We start from the raw sequence: 26323 nt of genomic DNA on the forward strand, positions 1-26323 counted from the left end.
AACAAAAGAGAAAAAGTAAGGAAAGGAAATGATATCATAAAGGGGATTGCAGGTTCAAATTGTTTATGCTGGTGACTTTCCAAAGGACTGTTATCAAAGTGGGCATCCATCTTGGAGCTTTCTGGTAGTAAGGTATGGCAGGGACCTGATCTTACCAATAATATTTTCCTGATTCATCAGCATCTAAGATAGAGCATTGATGCTGTCTTTCGATGGTGGGTAACAATGTTGACTTGGACAACTGACACCTAATTCAGTTCTCAAAAGTTGACAAAGCACTGGCAATAAATGCAAATTAAATAATTAACATTTGCTCCATTTCTGTCTTCTTAATGAGACGCTCTGCTCTCTCACTCTTTCTGTCTCTGTCTCTGTCTCTGTCTCTCTCTCTCTCTCTCTCCCCCCATTTTCTTTCTCTGTCTCCCTCCCTCCCTCCTTCCATGCTTCTGGATTGTGAGCAACATTGAAGTTTCCCTTCAGTAACAACTTCATAGAAGCTTCCTTTTGGGACTTGTTTTAAACCAGTTCCAATCAATTTTGTTTCCTGCACACTTTCTTTGTTTTAAGGATACACTCACCTCATGTTGAATGTTACTATGGTAAACATGAGCCGTGGTTGTGGGAGAGACAGATGTGGGCGGCAAGTTGTTAGCTTTTTTGAACTTTCTATTTAAAATATACTGTGTATTTAATGCCTATGCATTAAACCATCCAAATTCTCTGCAGTGGTGATAATATACTTTGACACTGGAGAAAAAAATTAAAATTCCAGCTTTCACAGTGTATATGTTTTTTGTTTTTGTTTTTATTTAACTGAAATAGAGTGGATCTGGAGAACTCCTTGATAGGAAGCAGAAACCAGGCAGAGCTACACAGATAAGAAAGGCCAGGAGTATGTCTTTGTTTGGGGGAATAAATAGAAAAGTTCATTAAGGATGACTAGCAAAGAAGGAACACAGCTTAGGAACATATGGGAAATCAGTTTACTTCAGAGGACTGAGGGTGAAAGGAAGAGAGGGCTGCTTTTTATTACAACCTGAAATACACTATAATTGGGCTGAGTTTTTACACAGATGGTTTTTCTTATGATGACAGATATGGCGTGTATATAAAGCATGTTGCAGAGCTGTTTTTTGTGCTAGTATGGTACATATGTAGTACCAGTCCAAATGAAGATACCTAGTAGCCAGAATGGGACAACAGAATTTGAGAAGTTACTGCTGGTCAAATAAAAATGTATAATCTCACTTCATAACAAAGAGGGGAAAATATTAAAGTGTCCTTTTAGAAATGTATTTATTTATTTATAATCACAATTGAGTAACATCTTGAATCTTCTATTTTTACATCAATTTCCCAATTATTTTTAGTACACGTCTTATTGGTTAGAGATATCAATTCATGAAGCTGGAATATTCACATATTTTGACTGTAGCAATTGATTGTTGTTTTGATTATGTGTGCACTTTGGGAATTGAAATATATAGTTGTATTTCTGTGCTATAATGTAGAAGTTGGTATGTGCCACAAAATGTAAATTGGGCTTCATTCTCTTTTTTGGTGGGAAAATTAGTCTGCTGTTTATCACTCTTTCACCAAGAAAAATGAATTTATAGAATCTTCTTGGGTATATCAAAGTTCCTATGATCAGATGAAACTTTTCTTAAGTTTGAAAGACTTAAATTTGAATTGTTGTTCAGTTGTTGCTTCTCTATGTATCTCCAAATATCGTGGCTGAGTTTAAAGCTAAGAGAATAAGGATAAATGATAAAAATGTAGTTCCTTGTTGTCTTAACAGATGGCAGAACTTGGCTAGTCTTATATGAGTTGAGATACTAAGCAGAATAGAAATTTAATGAAAATCCTCCAAGAAATAGCAGGGCCATAGACTAGTTGAAAAACTTCCTCTGAAGGAAGCTGAGACAAAACTATTTCAGTCTGAAGAAAAAGAAAATGACATGGACATATGATTGAAATCAAAAGCCTGATTTGGAGAAAACAATCTTTACAATTTTAATCAATTTTGAAAGAAAATATTAGTGCTTTCAGCAATATATATTTATCAGTATTATCTATGTTTCTTCAATCTACAGAACCACCTTTTTGACCAGTTTGTTGTGACAATCCAGTCCAAGTGATAGGTTGTGGGTTCCTGCAAACCCCAGAAGGGTTTAATTGAGTAAGCTGTGATTAAATGAATGAACTTGAAGAAAGAATTCAACAATTACAATTACAAGTATATAAACAACAGCTTACAACTGAGAAGCAGTAAGGAAGCAGTAAGGAATAAACTCAAGAGTGCCCTACTTTATTTTTTTCTTGTATAAGAGATAGAATGTCTGACAGGCTTTCAAGATTTTACCATAGCCTATAACAATAGAGTTACAGTAGTTCTTGTGGGGTCAGTTATCTAACATAGTCCACCTCAAAAGGCAGAAAACATTCTTTTGAAATAGAAGAAATGAATTAATAAAGATGAAGTAGTTATATTGTTTTCAGTGCGAAAAAATTAAATTTACCTAGTTCAGATCCAATTCATTATATAACTAGCAACTTAAATAAGATAACCCATTTACCGCTTCCCTTCCCATTCCTCTTTTTTCCTCCTCTTCCAAAACAGCAAGGATAAATGTAAACATGTTTTTCTTTCTTTTGCAGACAACAGGAAAATCAAAGTCAATGGTACAAGAGAACCTCTTGAATTTAAATCAAATCAATGGTTTGGAGCAACAATCAGAACTCATAAAGAAAAAGTTATAGTAAGTTTTTATATCTTTTTTTAGAACTGTATATACTTTTGTTTGTTTTTTTGAACTGCAGGTGTGTTTATTAAAAATATTGTTATGCTGATTCATAAAGAAGAAAACTTCAAATTGCATAACTGTATTGGCCTTTATTAGATTAGCCAAAGTGTCTTGAGATAGTCAATATAAGGGTTAGGCTTAGTGCTTCAGGTATGAAGGCAAAATGACCTTGTCTACAATCCCATAAAGGAACTACATCTTTTTTCCAAGAACTGTCTTTTACAGTTGTTGCCTGATCCTGGATAAAGATACACCTGGTTTTAAAGAAGACACTATATGCATATCCTTTCTTGCTTCATAGTATATATCCAAAGCAGTTCCCAAATTTAGAGATTGTGTTCTCAACATAGTTTCAGTCTAATGGATTGTGATGGTCTATAAATGCAATATAAATAAATAAAGGGAAATAATTATCAATCTAGATATTTTATATCCTATGTATGTGTGTGCACATGCTGTAAGTGATTTTAATGATGAACCTTATTTTTGAAGGATATCCTAGGATAATTTTTATCTCTTGTCAATCAAGGTAGACCACACCAGCCAGCAAAAGTTATAAATGTTAATATTCCTTTTATTATAAGATTACAGTAACCAAATCTTGCCAGTCTTGAGTATGCTTCTCTCTTTCACTTTATTTTCTTGAGAACTGCGAAGAATCATTTTTTCAGATGCTTTTTCAAATTGCCTTTCTGCCTTAGATTCAAAGTTCTTTTCTCTGACCATTATCTTAATTGCAGTTCATCCTCCTCAAGGTTATTCCTACTTTCCATTACATCCATATTCTAAATTAATTGATTTCCTAGAGTAGGTTTGTATTAACCTAAATGCTGTGAAATGCAGCTTGGTAATAAATTGTTGTGAACTGCTACATTAAATATACATTTCAAAGGAATATCCATGAACAATTATCATGAAAGACTTGGCAGACCAAAATAAAGCATGTTTCAAGAAATTCTATGTTGAAAATAAGTTAGGGCAGCATTCAAAAGACTTCCAGAAGTTTAATTTCTAATATGAGAGATGTTTAACTCACACCTAGTTCGCGGTAGTGTTGTGGAAGGAATATGGACAGAGATTTTATTATTTTGCTTATTCCTCAAACTTATTTCAATCTCCAATCAGGCCTTTATAAGACTTTTATACCACTGTTCTGATATTTGCACCTAGTATTGGCTTTGGAATTATTCTTGAAATAGATGGAAAAATATGTGTTTATTTCTCTTTATTTCAAGAGATCTGGAGCTTCCCCCCCCAAAAAAAAATCATTAAATTGGATGAGAAGGAAAAATGATTCAGTATAGAAATGTAATATATTATCTGCATTAAGTTATTTTAATTGAATTTAGTTTTGTGTGTGAGAGAGTGTATATGTTATACTTTCAAGTTAGCATTGATTCCTGGCAACTGCCTGGATAAGTCCCTGTAGTTTTCTTGGCAATATTTTTGGAAGTGGTTTGTCACTGCTTTCTTATACTCCCAGTTTTTCATCTGTTATTTTAACAACTGCACCAAACTGGATCTTGAATGTAAAGTAATTAAAAAATATTTTTGTTCCTATACCCTTCCACTTCTAAAGTATAGCCACCTGCCTGTTGGTGAAAAACCAACTAGAATCCTTGTTCTGGAAAAAATAAAATGCAATCAAAATTATATTTTAAATGTGGATACTAAGGAGTATATAAACAGATTTTTCTCAGAAAATTTTGAAGTGAGGGTGCGGACAGATGTTTAAAATCTGAATGAAATAATAAATTTCATTCTGAGCCCAAGATATATAAATAATTGTTGTTAATTAAAAACCTTTCTGGAACCAGGGACCAGTTCTGTGGAAGACAATTTTTCCATGGACTGGGGAGGGGGATGGTTTCATGCACAACTTAGATTCTGCACATGCACAGATAAAATTTTGCTCACTCTCCTGCCACTTGAACGTCCTGGTTCCTAACAGGCCAGGGACTGGTACCGGTCCCTGGCCCAGGTGTTGGGGACCCTGGTCTGAGTAGTCTGGTTAGTAAGATGACAGGAATAGCTTGGAGAGTGTAGAAAGCAGCCTTTCTTTTCTTTAAAAAACAGATGACTGAATGTGCTGTGTGAATCTAGCTGTTGCAAATAATACATTATGATTTATTGTTTTTTTTATTCAATAAATCCTGGCTTACCGTTACTTCAGTTGGAGAATGTTCCTCGCAGTTGTAGAACTATTGCTCTACTATAGTAGAATCAATGGACCAATGGCGCTAAATCTGAAGTTTCTTTCATAAATCCTTGAGTAGCTTCTTCTACATACTTCGATTGAAATTCCCAGCTGAAATCCCATAACAATCTGGGTGGGTTTTTTTAACAGTTTCATTAAGTTGTAAGTTAATAGTGATGGCTTTGTGACTAAAGCAGGCATTTCATATTAGAAGCTAATACAGAAAGATTTAATGCAAAGCTTCAGAAAGGAAACAAAACATTTCGTGTTTTGAACTGTGGATTTGATCATGCTTAATTTTTCCAAACAATTATGAAACAGCAACTATTGTCTTGGGGATTTGTTTCAAAATGGTTTGAATTATTTCTAAATAAGTTTGTGTATCTAAAGGAAATGCCTTGTTTGAAATGTTCGCTCATATGCTTAACCCTAGAAAAGGACTTTGACATAAAGCAGGTGATGAATAAAACATCACTCTATCTTGTTACAGAGCTTGTTGGCATGTGAAATTCCCACAAGTCTTCAAGCAGTCCCAGCTCTCAGATTCCAAACTGATTTACCTTTCTTTGCATATTTTCCTTTTTTTCCCTCCCATTCTTCCTTTTTTTTTGAAATGCAATATTGATTTCCTTACACAAAATGAGTACACAAAAGCAAAGGATACATATAATATCACAAAATAATTTTTGGCAGCTGATAAATAAAGGGCATTTTCTTCCAAAGGATAAGATAAAGTTCACATCTTTACCCTTAGTTGTATATCTCTTGCAGAATTGTAGAGCTTGTTGAGGAACTACTTATAACAAATTATTATTATTATTATTATTATTATTATTATTATTATTATTATTATTATTATTATTATTATTATTATTATTATTATTATTATTATTATTGCCTTGTTTTTCTGAGTAGTAAGAATTTCCGATCTGAGTGAGAACTGGACACTTATGATACCTTTGTCATATATGTTTTGTATACCATTATACTAGCAGAATATATCCTAAATACCTTTTTGTCTGTATTTAACTTTCTTTGTCTTTAACTGTATTCATTTGCTCCCATTTGAAACAAAAAGTACATCAGTTGCAGTGTAATATTCTCAAACTATCTTAAAATAAATGGTAAAATAAGATAAAACCATAAAATATCAAATATCCAAAGAAAGGGTCAGAATCCAGTCATTTCCAAAATAAGAGCCATCTCTTTAAGAAGAATTGCAAGGGTGCCCAGTCCATAAGTGGCAGTCCAAAGAGGTAGCCAGCTTTCTTTTCTGTTGTTTTCATCTCAGCAGAGGGTGTCATGTATCCAACAGAAATATCCACAGTCACATCCACAGTAACCTCCAGTTAATCTGGTTTCCTGCCAACATATGTAACAGTTTAAGGATATTCCTTAAGATTGCAATCCTAACTGGACAATATACCCAGCTGTAATGCACTATCCTCTTTTTAAAAAAGCCCTACATTGAAAAAGTAAACCTAGTGGGATTGCTGAAGAAATTTGCTGGTAATGATAACCCCTGGTTTACTGCACATGAATAGATAGCTATTTGTAAACTCTCGTGGATCAGTGATCTGTAATGTTTATTAGATTTTTCGAGCATAAAAGGATATTCCATTATCCTTTATTTCAGTATTTCTTTCAATATTCCATTACCACTCTATTAGACAAAGAGACAGGCAATTAGGAAAGCTCACTATTTTTTCTATACAAGGCAGCCAGATGTCCATTTTGATGGCAGTAATTAGGTGAATCACATGGTCATAAGTGCAAACCTTTCTCTTGAATGAGTATTTTTGCTAAAAACTGGCAAAAATGTCATAAATTGTAGTCACATGACCATGGGACACTTCAACCAATTATAAATATGATATAGTTGCCAAGCCCCTGAAATGTGATCATATGACCTAGGATGGGGACAGTGTAACAGTTTACAACAGTACTATAGGTAGTACTCAACAATCACAATTCAGCCTGAAATTAAGGTCGAAAATTGAGGCATTGTTTAGTAGCTATTTAGTAAATATTGCAATTGTGAAGTAAGCAACACAGTCTTAAGTGAATCCATTTTCTTCTTTGGGTATTTTTTGCTGGAAACCAGAAATAAATACAAGAAATCAATACAAAACTTCACAAACTGTGGTCATGTGATCACAGGATGCTGTAAACAATGCTAAAGATGAACTGGTTGCCAAGTACCCAAAATGTAATCATGTGACCACAGGGGACATGTGTGGCTATCATAACTCTGAAAATGGATGATAAGTAGTGGTCTCTCATAACTTTGAATGTTCATTAAGTAACAGTCATAAGGACTACCTCTACTAGCATTTTGTAGCTCAGTTCTAGTCCACAGGGAAAGTTCCAGAAAGGCAAGTTGTGTATAGCTCTTGAACTCCAGGATAAAGATGGGATATAAATCTAATAGTGAATGCATATACATTAGAACAGTTCTTTGGGGGTTCAGGGGGACTTTTTTTCCATCTCTGCTCCATTGCCTAACTATTTAAACTACTACAACTAACAAATAAGAATTTAGGAGAGATCCTCTCAGTTAACTGGAACTTGAAGGACAGTTGCTCCTAAACATGAATGAAGGATAGGACAGAGCAAGAAAAAGAGCAGTCGATCTGGAAATATGCATCTTTCTGAGAGTCCAATCAATCTAGCAGTGTCAACATACTTCAGAAAGCAATAACCGGGTTTTCTAAAGAATACATCTGTATCTTTTACACAAATTACTACACAAATTATTAATTTATAGCTATACAAATTACTGTACTATAAACCTAATCCAAATATCTAAACATTTTTGTTGTGCAACTCATATTTTGATAGGCTTGTGCTCCCTTATATCACTGGAGGACTCTGAAGGCTGCTCCTGAAAAAGATCCAGTGGGCACCTGCTATGTTGCTATTCAGAATTTTACTACCTATGCAGAATATTCTCCTTGTCGCAACAGTAAGTTCTTTGAGTACGAGGCTAGTGCTACAGTGATGATAAGTCAACTCTGGCTTAATTTAATAGGCATCCTTCTCTCTATCTCTTTTTGTAGAACTAACAATTAACTCCTTGACCTTGAATAAAGATAATTATGCTTGTGAACAAGGAAGTTATAAATTATAGAATGGGACACTGCTAGATTTACAAAGAATTGCACAATTACTGCAGGTCTTCTAATTATCATTCTTCAGTGCCCCCATGAAGATGTTTGTCATATATGAAAAGCAGTTGTTTACATAAGAATGTACACAGGCCAAAGAGGCTCAATACATTTTATATGCATGTTATATGCAAAAAAAGAGAGATAAGTACTTTGATCATGTGATTGTAGCTGCCATCTTGACTATTCTGTCCCCTCTGCAGATTCTCTGGCTATGATAGATTGCAGCCAAAATGTGTACAATCCAAAGTCCTTTCTCCAGCTCAGACTGATGTAGCAATAACCAAGGATTTCATTTTCATCTTTGGATCTTCCATATATTAACTTATTGCTTAAATTTGGGTTTCCTTGCCAAAACTCACACACTGGTTTTTATTTTGGCTTTGGATTATTTATTTATTTATTTATTTATTTATTTATTTATTTATTTATTTATTTATTTATTATATTTTTATACCGCCCTTCTCCCGAAGGACTCAGGGCGGTGTACAGGGTAATAAATATAAAAACGAAATACAAAAATTAAAAAACAATTAAATATTATGCCCGAATATAAAACAGTAATTAAAAGACATATTAAAACCCCAACCCTAACCCATCAAACCAGGTCAGATTGCTCAAATAAATAGGTTTTTAGATCGCGCCGGAAGGAGCGAAGGTCGGGGACCATCCGGAGCTCAACCGGCAAGCGGTTCCACAGGTCTGGCGCGCCCACAGAGAATGCCCTCCCCCTAGGGGCCACCGATCGACATTCTTTGATCAGAGGCACCCTGAGGAGGCCCTCTCTGTGGGAGCGCACTGGACGGAGGGAAGTTGACGCCGGCCGCAGGTGTTGCCGTAGGTAATCCGGACCCATGCCATGTAGGGCCTTGTAAGTCATTACCAACACCTTGAATCTCACCCGGAGGGCAACCGGCAGCCAATGCAGCTCGCGGAGCAAAGGGAGTATCGGGAGACTCCCAGCACAACTCGCGCGGCTGCATTCTGCACCAGTTGGAGCCTCCGAGTGGTCTTCAAGGGCAGCCCCATGTAGAGAGCATTACAGTAGTCCAGACGAGAGGTCACGAGCGCATGAGTGACTGTATGCAAGGCATCCCGGTCCAGATAGGGTCGCAACTGGCACACCAGGCGAACCTGGGCAAAGGCCCCCCTAGTCACAGCTCCAATATGCTCTTCTAAAGAGAGCTGTGAGTCTAGAAGGACCCCCAAGTTGCGTGCCCTATCTACGGGGGGTAATAGCTCACCCCCCATGGCAAGAGATGGAATAATCGGAATTTCCCGGGATGCCGGCACGAACAGCCACTCAGTCTTGTCAGGGTTGAGCCGAAGCCTGTTCCTCCCCATCCAGACCCGGACCGCCTCCAGGCAACGGGACATCACATCGAGGGCATGACTGGGGTGGTTTGGGGTCGAAATAAAAAGCTGGGTATCATCAGCATACTGATGATACCCAACTCCAAAACCATGAATGATCTCACCCAGCGGCTTCATATAGATGTTGAACAGGAGAGGCGAGAGGACCAATCCCTGAGGGACTCCACAAATGAGAGGCCTCAAGGTCGACCTCTGCCCCCCTGCCAACACCGACTGCGAATGTCCCAGAAGGTAGGAGGAGAACCACTGAAAAACTGTGCCTCCCACTCCCAACCCCCTGAGACGCTGCAGCAAGATACCATGGTCGATGGTATCAAAAGCCGCTGAGAGGTCTAAAAGGACTAGGACAGAGGAGCAACCCCTGTCCCGAGCCCGCCAGAGATCATTCACCAGCACGACCAATGCCGTCTCCGTGCTGTACCCGGGCCTGAAGCCCGATTGGTACGGGTCTAGATAGTCAGCTTCATCCAAGAACAAAGGGAGCTGTTGCGCCACCACGCTCTCAACAACCTTCGCCAGAAAGCGAAGGTTGGAGACCGGACGAAAGTTGTTTAATATTGCTGGGTCCAAGGCAGGCTTCTTGAGGAGGGGGTCTCACCACCGCCTCCTTCAAGGCGGCGGGAAAACTACCCTCACTCAAAGCAGTGATCACTGCCTGGAGCCAGCCTCGTGTCCCATCCCGGGCCGCATAAATCAGCCAGGAGGGACACGGGTCCAACAAACACGTGGTGGAGCTCAGCTTCCCCATGATCCTGTCCACTTCTTCAGGAGTCACAGGATCGAACTCCTCCCAGATAACATCGACAAGATTGCCCGTATCCTCATCGTCAGACTCTGCCCAGTCGGAGTCCAGACCGGTCCGGATACGAGCGATTTTGTCCGACAGAAATCGACTAAACTCCTCGGCACGACCCTGCAAGGGCTCCTCCCTCACCTCCTGATTAAGGAGGGAGCGAGTTACTCTAAACAGGGCGGCCGGGCGATTATCTGCGGACGCGATGAGGGTGGCAAAGTGGTTAAACCTTGCCACCCTCATCGCCGCAAGATAAGTTCTCATGAACGACCTTAGTCGTAACCGGTCGGATTCGGATCAGCTGGATCTCCAACAGCTCTCTAGGCCCCGTCTCCGACGCTTCATCTCCCGGAGCTCCATGGAGAACCATGGAGCCCATTGGGATCTGCGCCGGGTCAAGGGCCGCATGGGTACAACTTGGTCGAGTGCCTCTGTGGCCGCCCTTTCCCAGGCTTCCACTAGGGCATTGACCGAGCTGTGGGCAAAGGAGGCAGGTGGGGGCCCAAGCACCGCCTGGAACTGCTCAGGGTCCATCAGGCGCCTAGGGCAGAACCATCTCATTGGCTCAGCAACCCCACGACGGGGAGTGGCAAAACAGAAGACCAGCCGCAGGAGATGATGATTGGTCCATGACAGGGGTATAATAATTGGGGAACCCCCTCAAGATCATCTAACCCCCCCCAGATCATCTAACCACCATATATTATCATTGTCATTGTCATTATTCTTATTTTACTGTACATTGAATCTATAATTCATCTAACAATTATTACCTAACTTTTAGCACAAAAAGAGATTGCATTTAAAGCTTGTTAACTCTCCCTTAATAGTTATATTAATATTTGAGTCAAATTATAATGTAAAACTAACTCAGTGTCATTCTTTGATACTTTCAGACAACCCAGATCCTGAGGGGCAAGGCTACTGTCAAGCAGGATTCAGCTTAGATTTTTATAAGGTGAGCATCCACAGTGGTTGGCTCGTTGCTGGATTTTCTAACCATTTTTACATTCACTCTCATATTTACCTTCTCCTGCAATTCATCATTTTTCATCTCAAAAATATTTGTGTAACAAAGACAACCACACACACAACCACATTTTATTGAATCTCAAAAAACTCAAGACTCCTAAAAACTCAAGTTTCATTCAAAGACTCTTAAAAACTGGCTTTTCCCCCAGTTCTTATCCTAGGCAGGCATCCAAATGGAAAATGTACAATTTTCTTTTTGCACCAAAGGGAGAATATGTTTTCTTGAAGGAAGAAATTAATCAGTTACAAATTCTGTATTTGATTAACAGTCCTAATAAAAACAGGCAGTTTTTGTTGACAAGATCAGTGATATTAGATGAAGTTTTGGCCAGGGGCAGGGCTGGTAAAAACAACACTTTCTTAATGTTTATTGTCCTTATTCAAACAAAAACATATATAATAACTATAATTTCTAGCTACAAATCTGAGCAAAAATTGAAGCCCGCTTCAAGTCCTTACAAGTTAATGTTGGTTGGCAGAGGCAGGCCTAGATGAAGCTGTGATGACATGATGGAGATATTTTATTACCCTTGTGTGTTAGATAGATGCTGCTATTAAACATAACATTCTGCATTCAAATAAACAATGAAACAGACTCACTGTCCCTGCCAGAGCCTCAGGCTAGATAGCAAAGCCAAGTTTTTAAGTTTGCTTGCTTGCTTGCTTGCTTGTTTGTTTGTTTATAAATGTCAGCAGTCAGGGCATATCTAATCTCAGATGAATGATATTTCAAAAAGTGTGAGCCATAGTAGAAAAAGTTCTTGGGTCCCCCAGATTGAACTTTACTGGAAAGATCTGGAGTATACCTGTCCTGTCAAATCTAACAGGACAAGTAGACACTACTGGGGAGATATGACTCAGTGCCAGCAGCACCATAAATTGCACTCAGAAATATACAGCCAATGCAACTCTCAGAGTAGAAATGTCACATAATGCCTAAAATGACTGGCCTCCATAACTGCCCAACTCAGCATATTTTGTTCCAATTGATGCTTCCAGATTTTCTTTAAGGGCAGTCCTATGTAGAGTGCGTTGCAGCAGTTCAATTGTTGCAATTGTTGATGTTGCTTTTGTTGCAATTATTTCAGTTTATAAGGGTCCCTTTGTATCCATGGGCTATCTGTCTAATATGAATAAAAAACAATTTAAGAATATTTACATATATCCATCAAACTGTTCACTTTCAGGATAAATAAACTTACATAAGTCACAGAAAGGGAGCAAAATATGAGAGAGAGAGGGAGAGGGAGGGATGGAGAGAGAGAGAGAGAGAGAGAGAGAGAGAGAGAGAGAGAGAGAGAGAGAGAGAGAGACTTTCTCAGGTTCAAATGAAAAAAAAACCACGTCCCTCCTGTAATTTTTGCATCCTTCTTTGTACTTTGTATTGAACAATACTTAGAAGGATTAGTGAAACTAACTTTGTATTGAACAATACTGATATTCTTCCCATTGTCAAGTTTAGAACCAGTCTACATACAAATATGAAGCAATTTTGCAAAGCTATTTCAAAAGCCTGTCATATATTTAAGAATTTCTTAAATTATGCCATCTATACCTGCAGCCTTGTCATTTTTCAATATTGTTGCAATACTTATAACTTAATTTTAATCCATGTTTTCTTGGACACTAAAGTTTACTGCATTCATTTCAGTTCTATTCAACATCTTTCTATCATTCCCAAAGAAGTATCAAAAATACCCCTTTTAACAGTGGTTCTAATTGCAATAATATATATGCTATAGCATAGATATCTAGAATTGTGCAGTTACAATTAATTATGTCTGTCAGGATTTCCAGCTAGCAAAGTCCATCCAGGGATTTCATTTTCCAGCAAGTATGGACAGCATGAGGCTTGGTTATATTATTCAGTAACAGCCAGGCAGTGGGAAATTTCTTATATTTTCCCCCTGATTATAATTGTAATATTAATAATATTAATTGTTTGGATGATTCTTATGTATTTATTTTTGGCCTCTGGTGTAAATTATTAATTTTGTGTTTTTGCTGCTGTTGTCTGTATTGTGTACAGAATGGAGAATTCATATTAGGAGGACCTGGCAGTTTTTACTGGCAAGGTATGTTAATCTTTTTTCATTAGCAAAAATCTGAAAATCGAAGTGAAGTATCAGCAGAACCTGTGATGCAATAACTGCCATAGTTTCTGTAGAATAATTCCCATCTCACAATACATGACTTACATCTGAATGAATCTCAAAGGACTACACATTTTGGTCCATTCTTTTATATCTCTGTAAATTGACAAGATTTGGATTGTCTTCAGAATTAAACTTTGAATTATTGGAATGTTTTACATTCTATTCTGTAAAAGGCAGGAACAAATACTTTCTTCAGCTATGTTGTAGACAAGATCCATTACATTCTATTAGCCATATATTAAATCAGACAAAAGAGTTATTGCACTGCATAGGTCTGTCAGCTATCCATTGCAAAAATATCTCACAACAAAATGTTTTGTGAATGACCACTCTAAATAGGTAATTATCACTGCAGCTCCTTTTTTTATTTACTTCCAATATTTACAGTTCTATTCCCATCTTATTCATTCATTCATTCATTCATTCATTCATTCATTCATTCATTCATTCATTCATTCATTGTATTAAGAGGCAAAGGCAAGCAAGACAACAGCATTTAGAGGCCAGACAGTTAGAACATTTAATTGACAGAACAGTTAAACAGTGGAACAATGTGTCTCCAAAAGTTGCAATTGCTCCAACACTGGAAGTTTTTAAGAAAAGATTGGACAACCATTTGTCTGAAATGGTATAGGGCTTCCTGCCTGAGCAGGGGGTTGGACTTGAAAACCTCCAAGGTCCCTCCTAACTCTGTTATTCTATTTTACATTTTACAAAAGAAGAAACAATAGGTAGACAAATGATACTAAGAGAGCAAAGCAGGATTATTTTTTTATTAGGGTTTTTTGTGGGACAGGGAAAACTGGAGTTATTCTTTGTAAATTACTTATATTAAATCTCTTTTAAGAGTTACATCGTAAGTAGAGGTGGTCTTTTCAAAGTGCAGAAGTCAGGGCTCTGATTTTTGCAGCTGTGGGAGGAAGGACTGGAGAAGGAAAGCAAAAAGGGGAAGTGGTTTATCTGGTCTTTGCCTATCAGAATCCTCTACAAAGTCATTGCCCTCTGGTTAATCTAACTTTACACAATCACTGCAGTGTTGGTTTTGTAGGATTAATTGAAAAAAGCATCATTTTAAAAAATAAAATACCAATATATCTTAATCTACAATAGTTTTTGTGTTATGATATTAGTACATTGAGAGCAGTGGTGATGCAGTGGTTAGAATGCAGTACTGCAGGCTACTTCTGCTGACTGCCAGCTGCCAGCAGTTCGGCAGTTCAGTTCTCACTGGCTCAAGGTTGACTCAGCCCTCCATCCTTCCGAGGTTGGTAACATGAGTAACCAAGGGGCAATATGCTGTAAAGCCTTGTGAAACAGTATATAAGCCTAAGTGCTATTGCTGTTGCTACTGTGTCAGTTTCAAGATGGGTATTTTCAGCAGGTCCTGAAGAAAGATCCAGGAGCAGCTGAAAATGCAGGATAAATTTAGGCATCTATGTAGAAAAACTCTTACTGCATTGTTCATGCTATATTTACCATTGGTTACAGGTGGTAGTTCATAACATGTGGGAAGTTAATTGGGAAGACATTGATAGAGACATTTTTGAGAGAATAGAGCTTATTAAAGTATTTGAAGTTCAAAACAACATGATGACACTGGCTTGGAGTTATCGTTTGCCTAGAGCTGTTTCTTGGATCGATGCTTACATTTAATTGCAGGAAATACATTAGTGTCTTATAGTTTTAAGAAACTCTTATTTTAGTAATGCATCTTTTTCCATCCCAAAGGATTACTGCATGTTTGGATTATTAAATCAGGGGTGGTTGAACTTGCTAGCTCAAAATTCTGAAAATTTTGGGGAATTCTAAATTAGAGATGAAAGCAAAATGAAAATGAAAAAAATCAAACTGTATTTTTATTATATTCATATCCCACTTCTACTCAAGATATTAAGGCTGCTTTTGCTAAACTTCTCTCCATTCTTTTTCTCATGTTTACTTTCTTATAGACTATGAAGCAATCAACGTTTTGCATTTCCTTAACATTCCTATCAATTAATATTAATTATTAATTATTGTTTTTTAGGTTGCCCAGAATTACCTTATAGGAAAGATGGGTAACCTAAAAATTTAATAATAAATAAATAATTTTAAAAATGAATACTGGTTGGGTGATTTTAGGCAAATCATTCTCTCTCAATCCAAACTATCTCACTGATCTATTAGGGGAAAATAATAATAATAATTTAATTTTTATAGCAAGAGGTATGATCCCCACCTTGAGTTACTTATAAAATAATAAAGGCAGATTTATAATCTAATACGTAATTGTTGCCTGTATTTCTCTAGCTGCCCTGCAGGACAATTTCTTATATTTTTGAATCCCAGGTCAGGTTATCACCAGCAGCATTGCAGATGTTATCACAGATTATTCCTTCAAGAATATTCTAAAGAATCTATTACAGGAAAAGCAAACTGGAGTGGCCCCATCTATATATGATGATAATTATTTGGGTAAGTTATATGGTGATTTTGCTGGCACTGATCTTGTTTAAAAATCTGATATTAAAAATATTTGCTCTGATTAAGCAGGAGACGCTCAGAACACACCTATACATACAGTATGTCCATTGTTACGAATATAAATCAAAATATTGCATTATCAGCTCAACATTTGATATGAATATATGCCTCTAAAACATGCACTGTTGCTTGATCTTTGTCCAACAATAAACTGTCAGTTCCATAAATTTAAATATGGAAAATTGTTATCATTCAAACACTTTGTCAGAATATTTTTGTATTAGTGGTCTTCACTTAGCAACCACAATTGGGACCAGCAACTCCTCACTAAATGGAAAATCAAATGACAATGGGTTTACAACCTTCCTTCCTTCTCTGATTGTTAAGCAAGCACCGTAATTGATAAAGAAAACATCATATGACCAAGAAATACAATTTAATTTTCCCCTTCCCTAGTAAGTCTGCTTGTCCCAAACTAGTTGCAAGCACACAAGTAACAACATGTGGCGAAGTCATGATGCGACAGTCATAAATGTGTGAAATTGTAATGGATGAAGAGTGATCACATGAGTATCAGACATTATGACAGTAACAAATGGGACTGGTTGCAAAGCTATTTTTAATATTGTCATAACTTTGAGTGGTTGATAAATGAGTAAATGAAAACTACCTGAATATATAATTTTAAAAAATCACATTCATTATAATCTGCAGTGGATTTCCTGTAATTCATGAAAAAATTGATTGTAATACTTGTAATTGAAGACTGAGAAAATTTTCTATTGTGATACATATGTTATTACTTCACTAACATAGAATGGCACTGTTATTTTCCAAAACTGTTTTTTATGAATGATAATTTAATGCATTTTATTACTTTTATGACTTCACTATCTGTCATCTGTGTCCACAGTATGCTTGACATTTAAATTAACATTTTATACATCTGAAGAAGTGAATTCTGGCCCATGATAACTGATATTATAATATATGTATTAATTTTTAAAAGTGCCACAAAGGTTCTCTTGATTTTCTTCAACAAACTAGCATAAGAAACCATTCACAGTTGCATGGAAGGTTTGGGCAACAAACTGAAGATGTAACAAAGTGGAGTTCAAATTAGACTTTATGGCAGATGGAGCCAAAGACAGATGTACTGCAAGAGTTTCACTGTAAAACTGAAAATCATTTTAAAACAGAATATTATCAAAGGATAGGAGAAACTCAGAAAGTAGCATTGCCCTGATTGTACTCATACGTACAATATGGCAGATAAAAATATATTTCTATATGCATATGTACTGGTGTAAAAAAATATGAAGCATAAAGATAAAACATGACAAGAATATTATAAAAAAGATAAAATATGAAAAAAGCCCACAAGGAATAAAAGTAATGCTCAGAATGTTATTTATTTGACTATTATTAGTTCAGGGTTTATTTTCCATAGTATGTTAACACTTCCGGTCCAGTCGTGCCATCTTAGGGTCTGCCCCAAACTGTATTATATTCCTTAATTTTATCTTGATTGGAGATTGGTTTAGCAAAATCAGTTAGGTGGGAATGTGTGTGTGTAGGAATGGAATCGTTTGAGTGCACAGTTTGAAAAACAGGCACAGGTTGTGAGGTAGACAAGGAATCTGCTCCCCAAAATGATGAAAAGGTTGCAGATTGCAACATGTTAGCTAAAGAAATAATGAGTTTCTGGTTATTTAATAGAAACATAGCTAAAGATCTTATGTCAGGCACACAGCCCTGCATTGGGCTCATTTGTGCTCTAAGAAGTTTTCTTTGGAAGGGGGTGTACACAAATGTCAGGTAGTGGAGCTGAGCATTCCATGATGACAATGATACATTACATTTAAGTGAATGATGAAATATTAATACATTCATCTCTTATGTTATGATCTTATACTCAATCTTTTTCATAGTTGTAGAAAAGTACATCTGATTCTGTAGATCAGTGTTTCTCAACCTGGCAAGTTTAAGATGTGTGGATTTCAACTCTTAGAATTTCCCAGCCAGTGTGCTGAGCTGGGTGACTGTGGGAGTTGAAGTTCATACATCTTAAATTTACCAAGGGTGAAAAAGGCTGCTGTGGATGTATTGTGCTTCTGAGATATTTACCACTCAGTAGCCTTATATATTTTAATTTATAATGTTTTTCTTGCAGAGATAAAATAAGAGGATAGATCTGAGTATCCTTATTTCTTTAGAAATAGATTGTCAGATTTCATCTTTGTAGGTTTGTTCTTAAACAGGTTACTCAGTGGCTGCTGGTGAATTTACTGGAGATCTTCATGAAGGTAAGAAGCTACTGAGAGATCTGGCTGCAATTTACTTACTTGCAGTATGGTCATATGCATATCGTGCAGCTCTTAACAAAGAGTTATCTCAAAAGTGGTTTAGTGAGCAAGCTAGAATATAGCCTTACATTTTTCCTTCTCAAAATAAGAAATTTATTAATTTTAAATTGTAAGACTGCATAATTACTTGTGAGCCACCTATTTACATAAGCTCTTGCATAGACTCAAAAGTATGTTGTTTTACAGAGATATTAGCTGGCATTTGTGCCAGTAAAAACAATTGGAAGATAAATTCAGTTTAACATTCCATTTTAATTCCTGTGTCTCATTTATAATCTATAAATATATTGTTCATATGAGTCCTTACGGAATTTTCCATTGAAAAAGATTCTATTTAAAAAAAATTTGGAACTTCCAGATGTATAATGAAGTTACCAATCATTTTGTCATTCCTGTCCTGAACCATATTTTGTAGATTTCCAGATCAAGCTCTGAAAGTCATCAGTGTAGAATAACCTTAACCAATCTAATAGACTCCAGATGTGTCGGATTACCGTTCCCATTATTCTTAGCACAGGGATGATAGCAGTTATAGTTGCCAAATAGGAACATCTGGGCTTCAGCCACATAGATGTAGATCTCTTTTCCTTTCAGGTAGATAACAGGTTGAGTGTTAGAAAGGGTTCAGTTTTTCTCTTGGATATTGTCAAAAACTCAGTGATATGGTTTGGCCTCAGGCTTCATATTTTCTCCCAACTGATTGTATGAGAACAAAGCTAAACATTTGCTCTATATCACCTCTAACTGCATGGAGATTCAGACAGAGACCACAGAGAGTGGATAGTTTCGTCCTTCCATGTAGCATCATTACTTCCAAATAATCATACAATAGCACCCATATTTTTGTTGTTGTTAGAAAAAAAGTAACTCCTCCCCTCCATAGGAGCTATACTAAGGCCAGAGTGGGATAGTATGCACCTCATGTAGAATAAATAAAATCAGGAATGCCTTTTATATCTTATTGGTTTGACCATCAGTAAGGCTCATCAGCAAGTAAGGACATCCTCCATCAAATAACAGATTATTTGAATTGAAAATTTGCAAATGTATGTGTGAACATATCTATATCACTTGTGCTCTTGTAAACTTACTATTTTTCACATTGTTCCTAGAGCTTCTTGAAGTTGTATTTTAAAAATGTTTTTGTCAAACAAGTGAATAGTAATACTATACTTAATGATAATTATATCTCTCTCCAAATGTTACTTACGTCCCCTTAAATTATTAAAATGAATAGCCAGCAGTTCCTGAGTAATGACTATGTGAAAAGATATTATACAAAGTTAACTTTCAGCCTGTTCATTTCTTTCAGAGCTGGTAGCTGGAGTTCCAAGAGGTGCAAAGAACTTTGGCTATGTATGTAGTCCACCAAGCATTTTATTTCTTTTCCCTCATCCCCTCTCCTTTGCAGTTAGTGTTAAATAAAGTCTGCGCAATACAGAAATCAATACTTGTAAAATAGTTATTTTGTTCCTTCCTTAATCTCTCAATACAGAAGATTTCAGTCAAGATTTACAGTTTTTTATCTTTTATAACAAAAGAGTAGGAAATTAAATTGTGTTGCAGATATTACAAAGAGTGCAGCAGATTATAATCCAATTTACTCCTATAGCTATATAGTTAGGGATTTTTTATAACATAATAGCATTTATGAACATGTTAGAGAGGATAAAATGGGGTTGGGTGCTTGGGATTTTAGCTTGTTGCAAGAGCTCAATCATTGTTTTAGCAAATTGTGTGAGGCAGTTATCACGTTAAACTCTAATATTAGAGCTTAGAAAAAGAAAGGAATCTGGCTTTGCTATTTAGCATGCTATGAACTCAGATAACAGGACTTTTTTTCTAGAATGGTACAGTTTTCCCTGTAGGGGCACTATGGTTCAGTGGTTAAAGACATTGAGCTTGTCAACTGAAAAGCTGACAGCCCGAGTTCAAGAGCTGAGCACCATGCATCAGGATGAGCTCTTATTATGTATCCCAGCTTCTGCCTCCTGACAGTTTGAAAGCATGCAAATGTGAGTAGATAAATAAGTACCACTTCAGTGGGAAGGTAACACAGTCCTATGCATCTCAGCATATAGTCATGTGGTCATATGACTACAAAAATGTCTTCAGACAACCCTGTCTCCCTCAGCTAAGAAACAGAGATGAGAACTAGACAGGGAAACTTTTACCTTTACAGTTTTCTCAGGTAATTCTAGACCATTGGAGTAGGGCTGCATAAAGTTAAGATGGAAGCTTGGACTGTGTGATCAGCTCCATTCCTTTTTTCTACGGATCAAACATGCAAGATATGTTTTAAAAGGTCAGAGCTTTCATTACAAGATTTAGCCACCATCTTGCTTTTTTGTTTCCTCTTTTCCCCATACAGGTAGTCCTTGTTTAATGACTGCTTTGTTTAACAACCATTCACAGTTATTACAGTGATAAAAAAGTAACTTATGACTAATTCTTGCATTTCTGACCTTCACAAGTATGTACAGTAAAGGAAAACTGAAGTAAAATCATAAGGACAGTTGTGGTTTCACTTAAAGATCACACCACTTAACAACTGAGTTTGCCAGTCCCAATTAGGGTTGCTAAACAAGGACTACTTATAAATGGACCTGGATGGTTTTCCATGAAAGCCAAAAGTGGGTATTTTTCTTGCTTTAAAAAAATTGAAAGAAATGCTGAGAATAAGGACTTTGTTATTCTTAGAACCATATTTCTCATAAGAAATGAATTGGATAGTCCATCATGACTTAATTTGAGAACATGGTCTTAGACCTAAGAAAGATACTAATTTAAATCCTGCAATCATCCACATTCTTTTAATGGCTTCCTATGTCAATGCCATTTTTTCATTTATTATTTTATATATACCAAGGTATGTAGGAGGGAATTTTTTAAAAATAGATCCCTGTAATGATTTTCATATGAAAAATTACAATTTGGAAGAAATTATGAAATATTTAGGAAACCACGTCAAGGTTTTAGAGAGATTGATAGATACTTGCCACAAAGAACAGGGAGTCAACCTATTCTCCAAAGCACCTGAAGGCAGGACAAGAAGCAATGGATGGAAACTAGTCAAGGAGAGAAGCAACCTAGAACTAAGGAGAAACTTCCTGACAGTTAGAACAATTAACCAGTGGAACAACCTGCCTCCAGAAGCTGTGAATGCTCCAACACTGGAAGTCTTTAAGAAGAGACTGGACAGCCATTTGTCCAAAATGGTATAGGATTTCCTGCCTGAGCAGGGGATTGGATTAGATGACCTCCAAGGTCCCTTCCAACTCTGTTATTCCATTCCATTCCATTCTTAATGTATCCTATTCTAGACTGTGAAATATAACTCTTTATGGAACATCTGACAGCGTTTTTATTTCCAGGTTACAATCATAAATTCCACAGATTTGACCTTTATTCAGAATTTCACTGGCGAGCAGGTAATAATTTTTGATAATTCTATAAATTATTCTGTATTTCAAGATATGGATTACAGCAATTAAAGTTTGCAGTATAAAACATAGAGATAACTTCACACATAGCTGGTAACTTCATGAATGCACCCTATTTTATTTTATTTTTGTAATAGTATGCAATATACAATCAAGAACAAAATCATTGTTTTGATGGTACGGAATGAAAATTTGCTAATAACTGATTAAAAATGACATTATTTTTTAACAGATGGCATCTTACTTTGGATACACAATTGCTGTGTCAGACATTAACAACGATGGGTAAGCTACTAGTAAATTATTTTATGACTGAACCATGTTTAAGTTTTCCGGATGGATTTTAAATGTGCTTGATTAGCTGGCTGGCTGGCTGACTGGATTTCTACTCTCTATTTTTCAGAAACTCAAGACACTCCCACCTCCCCCCCTTTTTTTCACAACAACCCTATGGAGTCTTAAATTGTTTGCTTGGTCCAAGGAAATATTCCGGGCCAGCCAAAACTAATTATTTTGAAAAATGTTTGTAATTTATTTATATAGGATCAATTCTAGTACAACTCCTTTCATTTTAATCTCCTTTACTAAAGTTTCTAACATTAATTAATATTAATATCTTCATGAATAGTGGCAAAATTTATTAATCTACATACTATAACGATGAAACCAATTGTCTGAGGAACCAAAAAGAAATAATTATTTTTCTTTAATATATTTTATTTTTAGGTATTCTGTTGTCCCAGTTTGTGGATTAAAATAAAAATAGATACTTTCTTTTCCCTATATGACAATTCCATTGCTGTCAAATTTTATTCTACAGTAATTTAATTTAATTTTAATTTATTAATATTTCTATACCGCCCTTCTCCCGGAGGACTCAGGGCGGTGTACAGGGCAAGAATAAAATACAGAAATTTACAAAAACTAAAAGATAATTAAATGCATGCCCGATTAAAATACAATTGATACATAGTAAAAACCCCAATAAAAATGATAAAAACCCCACCAATCCCCCCTCAGGCCAGGCCGGCTTGCTCGAACAAGTATGTTTTCAGATCGCGGCGAAAGGAGCGCAGATCGGGCGCCGTCCGGAGCTCAACCGGTAACTGGTTCCATAGCTCCGGGGCGCCCACAGAGAAGGATCTCCCCCTGGGGGCCACCAGTCGGCATTCTCTGACCGGTGGCACCCTGAGGAGGCCCTCTCTGTGGGAACGCACAGGGCGCAGGGAGCTTGATGCCGGCAGCAGATGTTCCCTGAGGTACTCCGGCCCCATGCCATGGAGGGCTTTGAACACCATTACTAGCACCTTGAATCTCACCCGGAAGACAACTGGCAACCAATGCAGCTCACGGAGCAGAGGTGTCACATGGGAGTATCGGGAGACTCCCAACACAACCCTCGCGGCTGCATTCTGTACCAGTTGGAGCCTCCGGGTGGTCCTCAAGGGAAGCCCCATGTAGAGAGCGTTGCAGTAGTCTAGACGAGAGGTCACGAGCGCGTGAGTGACCGTGCATAAATCATCCCGGCTTAGATAGGGCCGCAACTGGCGCACCAGGCGAACCTGGGCGAAAGCCCCCCTAGTCACAGCCACCATGTGATCTTCCAAGGTAAGCCGCGAATCTAGGAGGACTCCCAAGTTGCGAGCCCTATCTACGGGGGGTAATAATTCACCCCCCATAGAGAGAGATGGAATATCCGAATAGACCCGGGATGAAGGTATGCAAAGCCACTCGGTCTTGTCGGGGTTGAGTTGAAGTCTGTTCCTCCCCATCCAGACCCGAACCGCCTCCAGGCAACGGGACATCACGTTGAGGGCATCACTGGGGTGGTTTGGGGTAGAAAGAAAAAGCTGGGTATCATCAGCGTACTGATGATACCCAACTCCAAAGCCACGAATGATCTCACCCAGCGGTTTCATATAGATGTTGAACAGGAGAGGCGAGAGAACCGACCCCTGAGGAACTCCACAAACGAGAGACCTCGCGGTCGACCTCTGCCCTCCTGTCAACACCGACTGCGAGCGTCCCTGAAGATAGGAGGAGAACCAATGTAAAACCGTGCCTCCCACTCCCAATCCCCTGAGACGCCGCAGCAGGATACCATGGTCAATGGTATCGAAAGCCGCTGAGAGGTCTAATAGGACTAGAACAGAGGAATGACCCCTGTCCCGAGCCCTCCAGAGATCATTCACCAGCGCGACCAATGCCGTCTCCGTGCTGTGCCCGGGCCTGAAACCCGATTGGTACGGGTCTAGATAATCCGCTTCATCCAGGACCAAAGGGAGCTGATGCGCCACCACACTCTCAACAACCTTCGCAAGAAAGCGAAGGTTGGAGACCGGACGAAAGTTGTTCAATACAGCTGGGTCCAAGGCAGGCTTCTTGAGGAGGGGCCTCACCACCGCCTCTTTCAAGACGGCAGGGAAGCTGCCCTCACTCAAAGAAGCTGATATAACTGCCTGGAACCAGCTGCGTGTCCTCTCCCGGGCTGCATAAACCAGCCAGGAAGGGCACGGGTCCAATAAACATGTGGTGGAGCTCAGTCTCCCCATAATCCTGTCCACTTCCTCCGGAGTTACAGAATCAAACTCCTCCCAAGTGATATCGACAAGACCACCCGCGTCCTGATCGCCAGACTCTGCCCAGTCAGAGTCCAGACCGGTCCGAATCCGAGTGATTTTGTCCGACAGATGCTGGTTAAACTCCTCGGCACGACCCTGCAAGGGTTCCTCCCTCACCTCCTGATTAAGGAGGGAGCGAGTCACCCTAAACAGAGCGGCCGGGCGATTATCTGCGGACGCGATAAGGGTAGCGAAGTGATTAGACCTCGCCACCCTTATCGCAGCGAGATAAGACCTAATATGGGTTCTTAGTCGCAATCGGTCGGATTCGGATCGGCTGGACCTCCAACCGCTCTCTAGGCCCCGTCTCCGGCGCTTCATCTCCCGGAGCTCCGCGGAAAACCATGGAGCTCGACGGGATCTGCATCGGGTCAGGGGCCGCAAGGGTACAACTCGGTCAAGAGCCTCAGTGGCTGCCCTTTCCCAAGCTTCCACTAAGGCATCTGCCGAGCTGTGAGTGGGGGAGGCAGGTGGGGACCCCAGCGCTGCCTGGAATCTCGCGGAATCCATTAAGCGTCTGGGGCGGTACCATCTAACTGGTTCCACACACCCACGGCGGGGGGTGGCAAAACGGAAGACCAGCCGCAGGAGATGATGATCGGTCCATGACAGGGGCATAATAATTGGAGAGCCCCCACCAAGGTCATCTAACCACCGACCAGATAAGAAAACTAGGTCAAGGGTGTGGCCTCCCTCATAATAGATTGCAATAAACCAATTCTACATTGTAAACAACAAGGAACACAATCTATGTATCATTGTCCTTAAAGTCTTGATGTGGTCCCCAAGTACTTTATAATTTTTTCCAAAATTGTATTTTTTCATATGAAAATTGCATCATTATTAATTTTTTGAGAAATTTTTATTAAAAAAAGATGATGACCCATCTTATATAAAACAAACTTAGGTGGCTTATAGCAGCAACAATAAAAAATGGAAACTTGTTCATACTAAATAATAAATACAAAAATTACCCTCTAAAAATACTCCCCATATATTTGCTGTGATCTAGTCTTACCCTGGCTTAACACTTGGAGGAACAGCTAGGAGGTCTTTATAGTTTTTCAGCTTCATCTGAGTACATTATAATCATATAAATTATATTTAATAGAATCAAATGAAATAAAATTGAATTTTAAAATGAAATAGAGGTACCTTTTAGTTTTGCTTTGCCCACACATTTGTTTTGGCTTTAACCTACTGTATTTTGTAAAATAGTACTGGCCCTCTGAAGTTTGGAACGGTACATGAAGTATAGCCAAGTGTCAGGACAAACACCTGCATTTTTCCTTTACACTTTATTCTGTTTGAAACATTTTCCTTTTCATTTATTTCAAAATTTTAGTTTAGTGTGTTAGTAAGCTGAATGCATTATTTTATGCACTCCCCAAAGATGTATTAATTTAGCATCTTAAAATTGTTTGTTTTAATGTGCAGAGGGAATTGTTAGAATATTTTGATTTTAATAGGACCTATATTAGCATTGCATTGCTGACTGTAACTGAAGCAAGAATATAATTATGGAATGTATATTGATTTCTGAGGTGACAGTTGCATATGATTTATTTCAATTTTTATATTTTAGGACATAAGATTTAAAACTTTAGAAAATACAAAAATAAACACTGAATTATAAAATGCTACAATGAAAACTATTGCATCCCCAATAAAATAAGAAACTTAATTTTCCTCATCACAGATATTGCAGATCACATTATTTTTCAATTTTTATTTTTTTTACTTGTTTCTATCATTATAACTATTTCCCAATTCGATCAGTTGATTCCCAATTTCCTCAGACTTGGACAAGCTTTCAAAAACAAGTAATTTTTAAGAAACATCTGGACTGGGAGATTTTTCCATAACTGGAGGCGCGAATGGATAGAAGAGAAAGATAAAAGATCTGC

General features: G+C 37.9%; 1 protein-coding gene across 1 annotated transcript in view; it reads left to right on the plus strand.

Annotated features, from left to right (window-relative positions):
* Positions 1 to 26323, plus strand: part of ITGA8 (integrin subunit alpha 8) — a 157891-nt gene that overhangs the window by 32012 nt on the left and 99556 nt on the right. Inside the window, exons 3-11 of the mRNA XM_081346360.1 lie at positions 2659 to 2759; positions 7843 to 7966; positions 11232 to 11293; positions 13397 to 13442; positions 15852 to 15977; positions 18248 to 18292; positions 19665 to 19708; positions 21727 to 21783; positions 22028 to 22080. Of these exons, the coding sequence (XP_081202486.1) occupies positions 2659 to 2759; positions 7843 to 7966; positions 11232 to 11293; positions 13397 to 13442; positions 15852 to 15977; positions 18248 to 18292; positions 19665 to 19708; positions 21727 to 21783; positions 22028 to 22080 (658 nt within the window). The remainder of the gene's footprint in view (positions 1 to 2658; positions 2760 to 7842; positions 7967 to 11231; positions 11294 to 13396; positions 13443 to 15851; positions 15978 to 18247; positions 18293 to 19664; positions 19709 to 21726; positions 21784 to 22027; positions 22081 to 26323) is intronic.

Source organism: Vipera berus, assembly GCF_964194415.1.
Source record: "Vipera berus genome assembly, chromosome: Z".
Taxonomy (NCBI): domain Eukaryota; kingdom Metazoa; phylum Chordata; class Lepidosauria; order Squamata; family Viperidae; genus Vipera; species Vipera berus.